Raw genomic sequence first — 14,304 nt, forward strand, 5'->3', positions numbered from 1 at the left:
ATGTTAATTGCAAAAAGAATAAAGACTCTTCCAATATTTGAAAAAAGTCAATAATAAAAATAAAAATAAGCAACTTAGGCAACTCATAGGTTGTATTCATTCATCAGAAAGGAAAGAAACAGAAACAAGTCATAATAATTACTCAACGTAACATGAGAATGCGTGGAACTGCATGTTCCTGCACGTGTCTGCACGTGCATGCATCTAAAGGGGTACACGATGGCGTGTTATCCTGTTGGGATGCCAGCCATTCCATTCCTCTTTGTTCCCCCTCTTAAAATAGCCGTCACCATCCCCAGCAGCAGCTGAGACGAAACCCAAAGACAGACAAAACCGAGAGATGAGGGAAAGGGAAAAGAGCAAACGGATCCCAGTGACCTCACACATCCCCACGGACCGGATATGTAAAGGGACTCATATCCAAAATAAACTGATGACATGCAAAGCACAAAATCATTTCTGGTTGGTCGGATTTGGTCCGTGTCAGTGTGAAGTGAGTGGGAGTCATTCTACACGGTCATTATATGTATCTGGTCCCCCACCTGAGATCATAACCCGGAAGGCCTCCTCATTCAGTCGGACGGCTCCCGGGACCACCGGTGTCCACCTTTGATGCACCTCAAGAATTTGAGGTCACAACCCCACAGCTCCGCCCAATCTTTTGGACCCAAGTAAGACTCCATTCAGGGTCTCCAAAAAGGTTGAATACTCCAAGCTGCTGTTTGGTGCACAGACCACAGTCAGAGTTATACTCAACCATAAAAACAGGTTTCAACATGAGGACTATGAAAATGATCATTTTCAAGAATCCAATAGTATTGAAGCTATAAAAATAAAATAAAAAAGCCCTCTCCAAAGCTGGCCCCCTGTCGCTCACTCGTCCAGCTGTACCCGTGTTTGCTGTCACACGCACGCACATACACACTCACAAACACACACACACACACATGGCAACATACAACACTGGCTCAGAAGTGAAAGTGCCCTCACAGTCTCACCCACACACATGAATCCCTCGTGGATGGGGCGGCTCGTGGGATCCCGTTACTAACAGCGAGCCATCTGCACGCGGAGGAAAACAAGTGTCTCGTCCTTCTGAGTGATCAGCAGTGCTCCTCCCCAACATTCACATTCAACTGAATAACATTCAAATATGGAATTAATCCACCTATTCAATGTCAAACCAGAGATCCTAACATTCCATATGGGTTAAAAGGTCTGTGCAATATGTTACTATTTTTTTTCTATTTTATTGTTTTTAGTAACTTTTGGTGATTATTTTTGCAGCAGCGAACAAACTGTACCTCATCACCATCAACTTCACAGAGAGGGGACACCCTGCTGTTCAGGGTCATATGGACCAGCTCACTCGCAGTTGAAAGTAAACTATTATATTGTTTAATCTTTTCCATCTTTACATGTTCATTTTTATCTTATTTTAAGTTAACTTATTTTATTCTTTTCTATTTTATTTATCTCCTTTAATTGCACCCTTCATGACAAGCACATTGAGTACTTGGTGGAGCCCTTCTGCTGTAATGATCCGCTGCAAACAGGAGGCCCAGCCAGCCACCAGCTTCCGCCAGTGCTCCTCATGGCCCACGGCCTCCGGTTCAGTCATGTTTTTGGGTGTGTTTTGCAACCGCCTTCTTCTAATCCCAGAGCTTTCTCAATGGGGTTCAAGTCAGGCGACTGCGGAGGCCACTCTAGGAATATTCCATTCCTGAAAACCAAGCCGTGGTGGACTTTGAGGTGTCCTTTTAGGAGATACTATGATCCAGACGGCATGTCAGGCGTTTTTTTCCTAACATTCCTGTTACTTGATTGAGTCCATGGTGCCCTCCACACGCTGCAGGTTTCCAGTGCCAGAAGCAGCAAAGCAGCCCAAGAGCATCACTGGGCCACCGCCACGCTTCACTGTAGGCAGGGGGTTCTTTTCAGTAGATGCTTCATTCTTCTTCCTCCAGACAAAACCCATAGGCCCCAAAAGTTTCAGTCGCTCCACAGAACAGTATTTAAAAACGTTGATGGCTTTTTTATATGGTTTTGGAACCAATCAGTGTATTATTGTGCAATTTACTGTACAAACTGAACCTTCAGTGCCTACTGCAGGTGTTTTGCAGTCACGGTTTTTGACCAATTTGTATCCTCAGGAATCTGGTGGCAGCTGCTGACAGCTTCCTGTTTCTTGTGTAGCCACTGTTCCTTAAACTTTGAACTTGCAGACTATGCTTCAAGCTGAATCTCTAGGGACTTTGAATGCTTTTGCTATCTTTTCGTATCATTTCATTTCTAAACATTTTGTGTTGATTTTGGATGAAAACCATGGTAGTGTTAGTTTTATTAAACTATTTCAACTGTTCTTGTCTACTTTGTTGACTGAAAACAGCTGAAAATTGTACAATTTGCTAATAAGCCTTATCAAAATTATTATTTAAAAGGGTTTTAATAATTTGTATTATAAAAGTGCATTCATTGTTTATACATTTTTTACAAATTGTATATAAAATAACTAAATAAGGTATCATTTTTTCTGTTAATACATTGTCTGGTTCATCCTATTAGATTTTTAAAAAACTAGTATGAAATAAATGAACAAGCTGTAGAAATTCCATTTTGTTTTCCTGGATAAACACCAAAACCATTAAATTTGAGTTATTGACTTAAAAGAAAACCTTACACTAGACCTGAAGCACCTCCCTGGATGGGACTTCACATTATCTACGGACCCGCCTCTTAAAGTCTCAAAAAACTAAATGCCATCTGCTCCTTTCATCACTCATCACTGCAGCCTGCAATCTGAGGTCGATTAGCCATCAATATACCTATGGTGTCGGTATAAAACTGTTGTCTGTGAAACACCTACATGCCTTATTATTTGTAAGTAGCGACTTCTTCTCTTGTTTTTGGCTTTTATGATGCAGAACTGGTTTGAAATTCATTTTAGGAGAACAGGAGGAGGCCTCTGCACACGTGTAGGTGGGGCAGCTGGGGCCTCTGGTCCTCACAGCGTCTCCCCACAGTCTTACGTCACAGCCCCCTCCGTGAGTAATGTGCCGACTGCGATGCTCATGCCTCCAATGACCAGCAGCTGTCTGTTGGGACAGGGGGAGCCAAATGACACAGCGGAGGGGGCTCCCATTTCACAATGAAAGCTTCCCCTTTCATTTAGCACTGACCCACATTCTCAGAAGCTCCAGGCACGCATCGCCGGCTCCAGTATTCACCCAAACGCAGCTCCACCGTGGAAACGACACCTGCCCTAGCACATTACATGACATGTCATTTAGGGAGAGAGTGACAGTAGTCAAGGCGGGAGGTGACAAGAGCCTGAATCAGTACCTGCGCCGCCTTCTGAGGGAGAAGGGGTCGTATTCTCCTGATGCTGCAGAGCGTGTATCTACAGGATCGCGTTGGATGTTCGGAGCGTGAAAGAGTCAGCTGAGGGGAGAGCTGATAGAACAGAGGAGGGCAGAGAGCGAGCGCATGTTGTGACAAACACTGCCCATTGTGGAGGTAGAAGATAACACAGCCACGTTTAACGAAGTATTATTTATGAACGAGCCTCGGAGAAAACTTACAGATAATTAAAAGCCTGTTTACTGAGGGCTAAGTGCATCTGAGCCCAGTAACCTGGCACCAAGCTCAGTGTGCTCACAAGACGGTCTCTATGACGACAGGTTGTGAGGAGACTGTTTGTGCACTGCAATCAGTACTTCTAATGAGCGAAGACCAATCGTGTGAAATACAGTCAACAGCACCAAATGTGCTCCTTTCTGTCCCCTCGTGTGTTCTATCAGAAATCCTTCTGAAAGAACCAAAGTCAAACTTTTAGATTATCAATCAAAAATTGGACTAAGTAAATGCAAATTGTGAGACATTTTTGTGAAAATAAGTCAGTTAAATTGTCTTGTTTCCATCATTAGTTCAACACGTTCATGCAAACATGTATATAATAATTAAATATTAATAAATAAATGAAGGTCAGCTGCAATGACCAAACCAACGTGTGTCCCGTTCTGTTCAGAATTGGAATTTCATTCGATGTTACTGAAGGAAATGATGAGGAAGGCTCATGGACGTTTGTCATCCCCAAAACAATCTGCATTTGATGTTGTCCAGCCTGAAGTCCCCCAGGCCTGGTGTTGAGTTTAAGTAAAGCAGCGTGGACACGGAAGATTACAATTCACGTTGTCAGCCCCCGGCTGCAGCCACACTTGGAACCGAAACTTTTGTCTGACGGAGAATTTTTCCGTCACTCTTTTGTCATTTTTATCAGGAGCTGAGCTGTATTGACTTTTACTCAACACAGCCCCCCACCCTGCTGCACTCCCAATGCCCCCCCCCCCCTCCCCCGGTTATCCAACTGTCCTGCCAGCTGTCTATTTTAGATGTCCACTAAGACCCTTCTAGCAATTACTGTCTGAGTGGCCTCGTGGAGTTGAACCACAGTAAATGGCAGAGTGTTTGACGAGGTTGGTGTGCGAGCTGAGGGGCTGAAAATACACCCAACAATCAGCGGGGCGGTTTAAAGAAGGTTTAAAACAGAGAAGAAATGTGTTAACTACGACTCTTGGTTGACATATTGTGTCTCTTTGTAATCATTTTTACATCTTTGTTGTCTTTTTGTGTCTCTTTGTTGTTATTTTGTATATTTCCGTAGTTGTTTTCCGCCTGTTTTCAGAATTTTGTCTTCATAGTTATTTCACATCTCCTGAACTTTATGTGGTTAAGGAGTTATTTTGGTGTGTCATTAATGTTACAGTCATGTGATCATTTTGTGTTCATTATGTCTTTCTTATTGGACAATTTGCGAGTTTTCATATTCTTTTCGTGCACATTTTCGTATCGCTAGGTTATCATTTTAAGTGGCTTTGCAGTCATTCTGCATTTCTTTGTGATCATTCTGTTCTTTGAATGTTCTTTTGGGGGTTATTTGGTTTCATTCATTCTTGTTGTTAATTATTGTAGTTGTTTGTAGATAGTTTGCATTTTTGTTCAGATTTTCTGTCACTTTCATTCTGTGTCTTGTGATCATTTTTTGTCTTTTAGTCATTTTTCAACTCCTTTCAACTCGTTTGCGATCATTTTAGGTTAATTTGTTTCTAGGTTTTAGACGCCACAGGGGCCCTTTCTAACAACAATGAATATCCCATCTTGGAGCTTCATTGGCGAATGGCGAGGAAAATGTCAGTATGTGACTTAACAATATAACAGGCTTTGTGCTAAACTATATTCCTATTTACCATGACGCCATTGCAAGGAACCATCTTGTTATGGCATGTTACAGTTTGCAGTTGCTTGTGTTATTGCTGTGAAGGGGGTATGTTTTCAGCCCTCTCATTTTATTCATCAGAGTGACCTGTGAATAGATTCTCGTTGAATCTGTCGAACAGATGGGTCTTTTCTCACAACAATTAATTAAATTGGGTTGGTGATCTTAATCTGGTATTTCCAGCACCTGATAATCATTTATTTCCAGAGAAGATATTAAAGTGACAGAAAAAAACATTTCGCAAGATTTTGCAAGCCAGTGTATTACTGGAGGACGCTTGAAGGCGTTCCCTTTGCTTTAAAGCACATTAAACTAAAACCTCAAATGTCTGTTCTTTGGGTAACAGAGTTGTGATGCCGGTCGGTAGACGATAGAATCAAAACCTTCTCGTAAACATGACAGGTCCTCTCTGTGTTATTGACAAACCATTTATTCCAAGATGTAACATACCAATCTTGTCATGGCGAGGTGTTGATAAATGACTAAACCGTCACTGCTTTTAAAATTGGAATTATTTATTATGTTTCCATGAGAGCTACTGGTAGTGGAGGATGTACAGAGGGAGTGTTTAATTAGTCCATCATTTTGAGACCATCAGAGAAGCTTGTTATGAGTTTGCTGTGACATACCCGCACAAGGTTCTCCTCTGCAACCGCAGGCCACCGGCTCAAGGGTATCATTTTAAAGCCACTATCAAAAATGAATATATTTTACATTTACTTTGGAGTTTGTTAAGAGTTTATTCCAAAAGAGATAATGCATATGTACTGGTTTAACGAGTAAACATATTAGATGTCCGGGGCAAATACTTTGCTGGACAATAAAAGAAAATAATGAATTATTATTTAATATATAAAAAATGTAAAAAAAACTGTTTAGAATCAAGCACTGTGATTTGCTTGCTTGGAGTGATGGACTGCGCGTCTTTGCCCGCTGAACCAATGAGAGAAGGCGAAGGGCGAGGACGTCTCTACTGTAATCAATCCTCGGATCAGCCCGTGAGCGCGCGCGCGTGTGTGTGTGCGTGTGTGTGTTTTTTTTGCTAGTACCGAGCGTGAACCTCACAACAAGCAGGACTGCGTGTGTTTCCCCCCCCCCCCCCCCCCCCCTCCAGTTAAAGTACGACGAGGGGAAAGGGACATGGGCGAAAGATTTGTGGTGGTCCCGGTGGAAAAAGGTGTCGGGGTCGCCGGCGCGGGGCAGCCCTCGGACGCGCTCCGTGCCGACCCGGCGCCGGTGTCCGTCGGCAGCGAAGCCAAAGAGGCGGGCGAGCCCTCCGTGTCCGAGCAGCCGGAGGACCCCAACGTCCCGGTGCCTATCCTGAAGTACAACCGGGAGCCAAACAAGTATGGTGAGTGACAACCTCCCGGTGCCCCGCGTCGTATCTCATTGATCCACCAGAGGATTAATTAGCCGCCGCTTTTCACTTGTCTGGCGTGTTTTATCTAACCTTACGTTACCCAGCTCGCCTTTCTCGGTCCAAAAGACGTTTAAAAGGCGTCTATGGCCGACGTTGAAAATACGTTGTAAATTGGTTCTGCGTTTAGACCACATTTCTCCGTGATTTTTAATACGGAAATGTTTCGTCCTCTTTCTGCTGCGATTACTTTTTTTTTAGATGTTTATAAAGAAATTCGTAAGTTTACGACCGATATTTAAAAATCACGTTGAAATATGGTTATTGTACGAAGACGACTACAAGGACAAACGAGCACATTCTTTGATTCATTTGTATTTAAATATAACGACACGTTTCTTGGGTAAAAGCACCATACATCAATAAAAATAACATACATTCAGGAAAAATAAAGTTTTAAGTTAAAAGTGATGACAAAAACGTGTTCATTTAATTCAAATAATTGTATTTTGTATGGTCCAAAATCACAAATTAGCATGAGAGTTTTAGTCTGTAAACAGGGCCGGGTCTAGGCAGGGGCAAGAGGGGGCCTGGCCCCCTCAAATAAATGTTGTGCCCCCTCAAACTAAATCTACTGTCTAGACCCGGCCCTGGTGTGCACACATGCAACACACTCCGTCCCCTCTCACCATGAACAACAGTTATGCTGCAGTCTTGATGTTCAACCCGTTGCTCACAAACAAGTTGCTTCTATGGCAACAGGTTGAGGGGTGGAAGCTGATAGAATAATTGCCTGGCACGGCGGGTAAGTACTGTGTGTGTGTGTGAGTGTTTGTGTGCGTATAATCTCGTTGAGTATTGATTGATTAAGTTAGTCCCTGGCCAAACTACATCTACTGATGGTGATTAAGAGAGTCCTGAAATGACATAGTACTAATGTGCTACATTTCTTAAGCAATGTTTACAGGATGGTAGACGAAATAGTCATGATGTGGTATATTTGATGTATAAAGTAGACCACTTCTTAGCGTTAAAAGAATGAAAAGGGCAACTAATTCAACCACTGCTCTTGTTCAAGGTAATCTATCGCTCATGGGTGGAGGCACTGAAAAAGTTCTCATCAGTGGCTTCATTTAGAGGACAGAAACTTGTGCCTCAGAAAAGTAGGAGAACAATGGATTTCCTTCTTCATAGTACACAGACAGTTTGCCAAATTCATCCGGAATCAGATTAGGTTTTACAAAGAAGACATGAACCACAATCAAAACATGACTGATTACAGACATGCAAGCTATTTCCTAGGGCTGCACGGTATGGCCAAAAATCCATATCACGGTATTAAGAAACATTGTGACGGCATCCCGGTAATATCACGGCAGTGCTTTTTCAAGTAAACACATTAATTCATTGACCCCGAAAACGACCTCTACCCGAACAGCTGTCCCCTGCTCGCTGGCCAACTTGCTCACATCGGGCCCGGCGAGTTAGCTTGTTGGCGTGTTCGCTCATTATCTTGTTTTGGCTGCTAGTGTTGCCACCAGAGGCGCGACTGAATTTGCAATAAATGATTGTTTTCTGATCTAAAGTAAGTTATGTTTGAAACCATAAACCCTCCAAACAGACACAACTCCTCTCTTGGGCAAGTTGTGTTGGTGCATCTGTGGTCCCTGGCTGTTTCTTCCGTATCGTTTTTTTCCGTTTTTTTATGTAGCAACAGAGTTACTTCTTGTTGTGAGCTGTACCCAGCATGCAGTTCGACGGGGTAAATTTTTATAAATGTACGGTATTAACGGTGTGTGAGAATTTCATACCGCAAGGATATCTTATACTGGTATTCCGTTTGAACCGGTTGAGCCCTACTATTTCCCATTATCTGCCTAATTCCTCTGTGATGAATTGGTTAACCCTGGCAGATAATGACTATAGAAGAAGTTTAGATAATGGATGCTTCCAGAGGCACCAGCTCCTAGGTCAGGTTATATCAACAAGGTTTACTTTGAAAACCAGATTAATTTTTAACTTCAAATTGTTAAGCTCTTCTTCTTTTTTTTAATTCAGTTGCAAAAAAACCTCCAAACCGTTAACTTCATCTGACAAGGTTCGGCCTTTCTTTTTTTACTCCGCTGAGTAATTAAGCTCCTTAAAGACCTTACTTTGGAGTTTTATGCTGCTGATTTTCTCTGAAGGTACCCATTAACCAAAGGAAACTTTTCTGCAGCTAAAGGAAGTTTGGTCCAGCACGCATTGTTTTTTTAAATCTTACTGTGCTGTTTTATCTTCAATTTGCTTCATCCACTTTTTGCCCACACATTAAACTATTCACATTTAGTTTATCTGAAACCAGTTTTCCTTCACATTCCTAGGTCACTGATGCAAAGCATGCTGGGGGTTTTATTGGATCGATAGTAAATTGTTTTCAGGGTTAGCTCAACAGGAAAATTGTTTTAGTCTTGCTTGAGATTGCTTAATGGAGGTATTAAGTAACGAGCCGTAAAGAGGAAGTGGATCTTAAAGAGAAGAAGATGGCGTTGTCTGAATGATGGTGCCTCTGTGCTTGTTCCTTTTTTTCTGTGTGAAGCAGAGGAGAGAAGGGGAAGTCAAATGAACGCATGAGAAGGGCTTAACGTATATTGTAGAATGCCCTGTAGTCATGTTTTAGAGACGGTTTATATAATGGGACTACATGAAGAACCTAAAACAGATGATGCTTGTGTAAAATATGTAGGATGACTGAGATTACATTTGGTTTAATGTGGGATTAAGCAGACTGTTCAAAAGGAATAAGGGTCCCCAAAGGTGGTGAATTTTAAGAGTCTGCAACACAATTTATGGTCAATCTTTAGTATCAAGTCGATGCCGCATGATGTACTTTTAGTAAACTATAGTCCTTTGAGAGTGCTTTAGGGCGGGACTAACTTGTGATTGGCTGGCCACTACCACGTTGTTGTCCGTCCTGGGAATCGTCTCATGAATGGTGTGTTTTTAAATTCATTAAAGTTGATTTTTGTACTACAGCCCTTTGCAGCTGAGGCCCTTTGGCAATGCATTGTCCCGATCACATTATCCTACGCTGTGTGTTGTGTGCATGCCAGGCTGTTTACACATTTTTAGTGTGTGTAAATGCTGCATGGTGTACCGGTACTAGAAAGGTATCGCGTACCCTTACGTTGACAACGGTACCGTTTTGAATATTTTTAGTACCGGTACTTTATTGAAAAAAGCAGCAACCAGAGCGCACATAGTGTTCCGCTCCCTGTCCGGGTGCCTGCACGCATTGACTGGGTGGGCGGGGCTACCAGCTCTCACATGCAACAGGCAGCTGTCACTCACAGAGTCATCTCAGGGAGACGTGTCCTCATGTGCAGGAGCTGCTGCCGACCGTCCTCGGCTTGTTGAAAGAAAAGATGCCAGAAGTGAGATCTGGAAATACTTTGTACCCAAAGTAGTTATTATTTTATGCATTTATTTGGTCTCAAAAAGAGGACGTCTGCTTGGTCTTGTGTTGAACTTGCTGATGTTTGACTGATAGGAAAGTTGTTGTCAAGCTAACACAGCTACAGGCTGCCATCTCTCAGGGTTTCCCCGTGTGACAAACACGCTTTTGCAGGTTTACACACACTCACGTCTCACATCCAATGTCCCACGCCAAAAAAAACAATGCACGCTGGTTCATCTCCAACCTCGCCGATGTTTAATGGCGCATCTGTGACGCTGGTCGTATCTCAGCTCTGTAGCAATAACATCACAAAGAAGCCGACGCTAAAGCACTTAATACCAGCATCAATGTCCAAGCGTGTTATAAGCAGCTTGCTAACATCGCTAACGAGATATCTTGTTGGAGATGAACCAGCGCGGATAGTTTTTTAGTGCGAGACATTTATTACTATCATGGATAAATGTTCCAGTATATTATTTGTGGTATCGTATCGAAAGTATCAAGTATTGTAATATTTTGGCAGGTATAGTATCGAAGTCATAATTTTGGTATCGTGACAACCCTAGTGTGTGTGTGTGTGTGTGTGTGTGTGTATGTTGGACTTGGTGTTCTACTAATCTCTGGTTCCAGATGCATGAGAGAGATGGCGCCTGCAGTATGAACGGGTTCGTGCATGACGTGCAGCATGCCGTGCAGCATGACGTACGCACACACACTTTTAAAAAGGAATGCACTCTGGGCTATCATTTGCTGCCCTCTGCTTTTTTTGGAACGGGTTGGCACACGGACACCAACTGGGCCCCGGCATGCACCCCCCCCCCCCCCCCCCCCCCCCGTCTACTTCCCGCGTGGCCTCCCTGGGCCGAGGCTGCAGCGTGGGATGTTTGTTCCAGGCGCTCGTTATTTATTTACACGCGATGCTCGGGAGTAAATAGTCTGTTCCTCTGGGCAGACAAAAAGATTTTTCCGAGAACCCGCCTCCTCTTTTGGGTGAGCCAACCCAGTTCGGCCTAATGCAGAGAAACAATCTTTTCTTCAACTACAGTATACTTATTGTAATGCAATGTTTAACTTCCTTTTCTTATTTTATTTGGCCTTTATTTAACCAGGTAATTTCCATTGAGAACCAATTCTCATTTACAAGGATGACTTGGCCAAGAGGCAGGCACAGTGACGCAAATAGCACAGACACAATACAGTATGACAAACACATGGGATTACTGGAAGTTCTTTGTAAAAAATAGAAGCGAGGGGGGGGGGGGGGTGCTGGTGGGCCAAACTGCGCAGTGGGGAGTGAACAATTGTAAACTGACTAAATTGTGATGAGGGTGACCGGTGTTTCTTCCTGCACCATGATGTCCACTTCTGAACCACGTGTTGGATGAAAAGGCGCTGCTATTAAGACGTGTTTTCAGACGTGAGAGGCTGTTTGGGGACAGATCAGACCCGTTAGCTGTTCCCGGTGAGTTGGAATCCGTTATTTGCACCGACTGCTGGGTCCCAAAATTCAGCACCGCACAGCGCTCGGCCTGCTCTCACCATCCCACAGATGGTCTGTGTGGCACTGCGCTTTTTTGCAAGCGGCATTACATGCCGTGGGAGATGCCCAAACTGTAAATAAAGGCACTATTTCATACCTTCCCACAGAAGAATGTGTTACACCACAGAGGATTTCCACAGTCCGTACACATGCAACATCCTCTGTTAAGGCACCTACCAGCCTGCAAAGTGGTTTTATATTTTATCTTGACTTGTTGCCAGGATCTTTGCTGTCCAGTCATGTTTGTGAACATTAATTGTAGAAAGATATTTAGATCTTTCGGACGTGCACTTATCCCAGATCTGTGCTCCTGGATCGACTCAGCGCCTCCTTCTCAGCGCGACTCGGCAAACGTGCAACCGATTAAGCCGCGATGAGCAGGTCACACTAAGTCAAGCGGAGCTTTATCACTTAGCCCCGATTTCTTTATTCTACTTTTGTGCAACACCCCCCTGGTGGAGGTTGAAAAAAGACTGAAAGTGAGGCTTTGTTGAAGAGTGGAGTGAGGGACCAGCTGAATATATGATGGTGTCATCAGCATACAGATGAATAGAGGAATTTGTTCTTGATGGAAAGAACACGAGAAAGGGTGTAACAACTCAAAATACAAATAGACTTTAACTGATTCCTTATTTGAAGGTATGCATGGACACATTTCTCTTTTCTCACAGCCTGCCACTCGTCCCTCTTGACATATTTTTCAAGTGTTTTTTTTTTTTTTACAGTATACAATTGCAGACTACTCGCAATAATACACTTATGTAATATATGTACTTATAATATATGTTTAGATCATTATCAGAGATGAGGGGAGCCCCTACTACGTTTTTCCTTTTACCAACAGAAATTTAGTTTGAAAACAATATCTCATTTTAAAATAAGAAAAGCCGTATCAAAAATGGAAAATAACATCAAATTTCATCAGTTTTTTTTTTTATATGTTAAAAAGCTGTTCCAGCTGTCTGCATCTCCTTGTAATATATTTGTCTACTTTGTCTCAAGACGGCGTTACACAAAGCCAATGCTACAAGACCTCTTTCCATTTGTCTCTCATACACTAGTTTAGTTTACTGTTTATTGGGACATACTGCCAACACCTGACCAAACTATGCCAGACTTGATTGTCTTGTGGGGTCACATGCATCAAATTTGCCCACTAATCAACATTAGCGCACAGAAATGCGATCTAATTTCTTGAAAAACAATTTTTTAAAAAAGCAGACTGAAGGATCTCCAATAGGATTGGACTAAATAATATGAATTCGAGGCACTTACTGTGTATGGGAACTGTAATCAACCTGACATCCTATCCTTACTCCGGATGGAAGGTTGATGCGCCCACCCCCCGCCCCAATATTATGTTAAGGGAAACCCTGGGCCGAGAGCTGCCGCAATGGACAGGGAACAGACACCGTGTGAAAAACCACTGCACATGTTTCCCCTCCAGGAGCTTCTCCAATATTTGGCCTATTGCCTCTGCTGTTGCAATAAATTGTGTTGCAGGACAAATTGAAACCAAATGTTCTGTGAATGTTCTGTGGAACTGCGTCAGGTTGCACCCCAAATTATCCATTGGATTGATATACGGGCTTTGACTTGCCACCCCAGAACCCTCCTATTGTCTTTGAACCATTTCTATTAAGCTTCTGCTTGATACTTGGGCTCATGTCTTGCTGGAAAATCAATCTTCTCTGAAGTCGTAGTTCTCTTGCAGACTGTATCAGATTGTCCTGATTTAGTGAGATTACTCTGCATTCATGTTCCCTTCTACTTTTGCAAGCCCAGGGGCCTGCAGCTGAATTAAGCTGCATGTGGAGTCTCCTACATTTTTGGGGGCGAATTCCACGTGAGATGTCATATGAGCTTTTTTCTCTGTGCCTCTAACCCTAACCCGAAATATGTATGGGGTTGTATGTGAGTATCATGTTCGGGCCCGAATGAAAAGGGATTAACTTCTTAGCCCCTCCCACTGTCACACGCAGCCTGAATATCAGCGGGAAAAAGGCATAAATGGGGTTGTTATCGTAATGTCAGCATTACAACCTTAAATCCCATGAGTCAGCATTCTCCAAGAAACGTGAAAGCCTAAATGATGACCAGACGCACCATAAAAGACAAGTGTCACTTGAGCCTGGCGTGTCAAAAAATGCTTCATGGTTGACTGGCGGGCAAACGTGCCGTTACCTGAGAAGGTCTGGTGTGGCTGTCCTCACACACTGACGGTTTCATCCTAGACTTTGTTTCCTTGCAGACTAGAGGTGTCAACATCTCAACTCTAAGAAGCAGGTTGTTTATTTATTTGAATCCTCTCTACTGGCAACATCAGTGAGTTGTCAGTGGCAACTAGGAAACATGAAACCTTCTGTTGTTTTTGAGCGTCTTTGTCATTGCAGAGCATTTTGATTACTTGGTAAACTGAAGCCATGTTCCTTTCAATACCAAGTTTACCAAGTTACAGCAGTGAGAGTAGGATGTATGTATGTCCATACAAAAGTATACCATCACCTCAATTATTCACGGCTTTCAGGGTCCATCAGAAAGGGTAACTTGGGCAACTTATCGCCCTACGGCAGGGCTTTTGAGGCCACACTACTGCATTTGAGCACAAGGACTACATCGACTTAGGTAAGTGTTGATGATATTACTGGGGTAAATATATTATTGATAAGACAAACAAGCTGCTAGTCATTAACAAA

At 43.0% G+C, this 14,304-nt stretch overlaps 1 protein-coding gene across 4 annotated transcripts in view; it reads left to right on the forward strand.

Moving 5' to 3' along the window:
• The first annotated feature begins 6,384 nt into the window (after positions 1 to 6,384).
• The window catches only part of slc12a7b (solute carrier family 12 member 7b), a 43,254-nt gene continuing 35,334 nt past the window's right edge, over positions 6,385 to 14,304 (forward strand). For all 4 annotated transcript variants that reach the window (XM_037455703.2, XM_037455704.2, XM_037455706.2 and 1 more), the window contains exon 1: positions 6,385 to 6,626. In XM_037455703.2, the coding sequence (XP_037311600.2) occupies positions 6,416 to 6,626 (211 nt within the window). In that variant the 5' untranslated portion in view covers positions 6,385 to 6,415. The remainder of the gene's footprint in view (positions 6,627 to 14,304) is intronic.

Source organism: Pungitius pungitius, chromosome 19 (genome assembly GCF_949316345.1).
Source record: "Pungitius pungitius chromosome 19, fPunPun2.1, whole genome shotgun sequence".
In the NCBI taxonomy this organism is placed as follows: domain Eukaryota; kingdom Metazoa; phylum Chordata; class Actinopteri; order Perciformes; family Gasterosteidae; genus Pungitius; species Pungitius pungitius.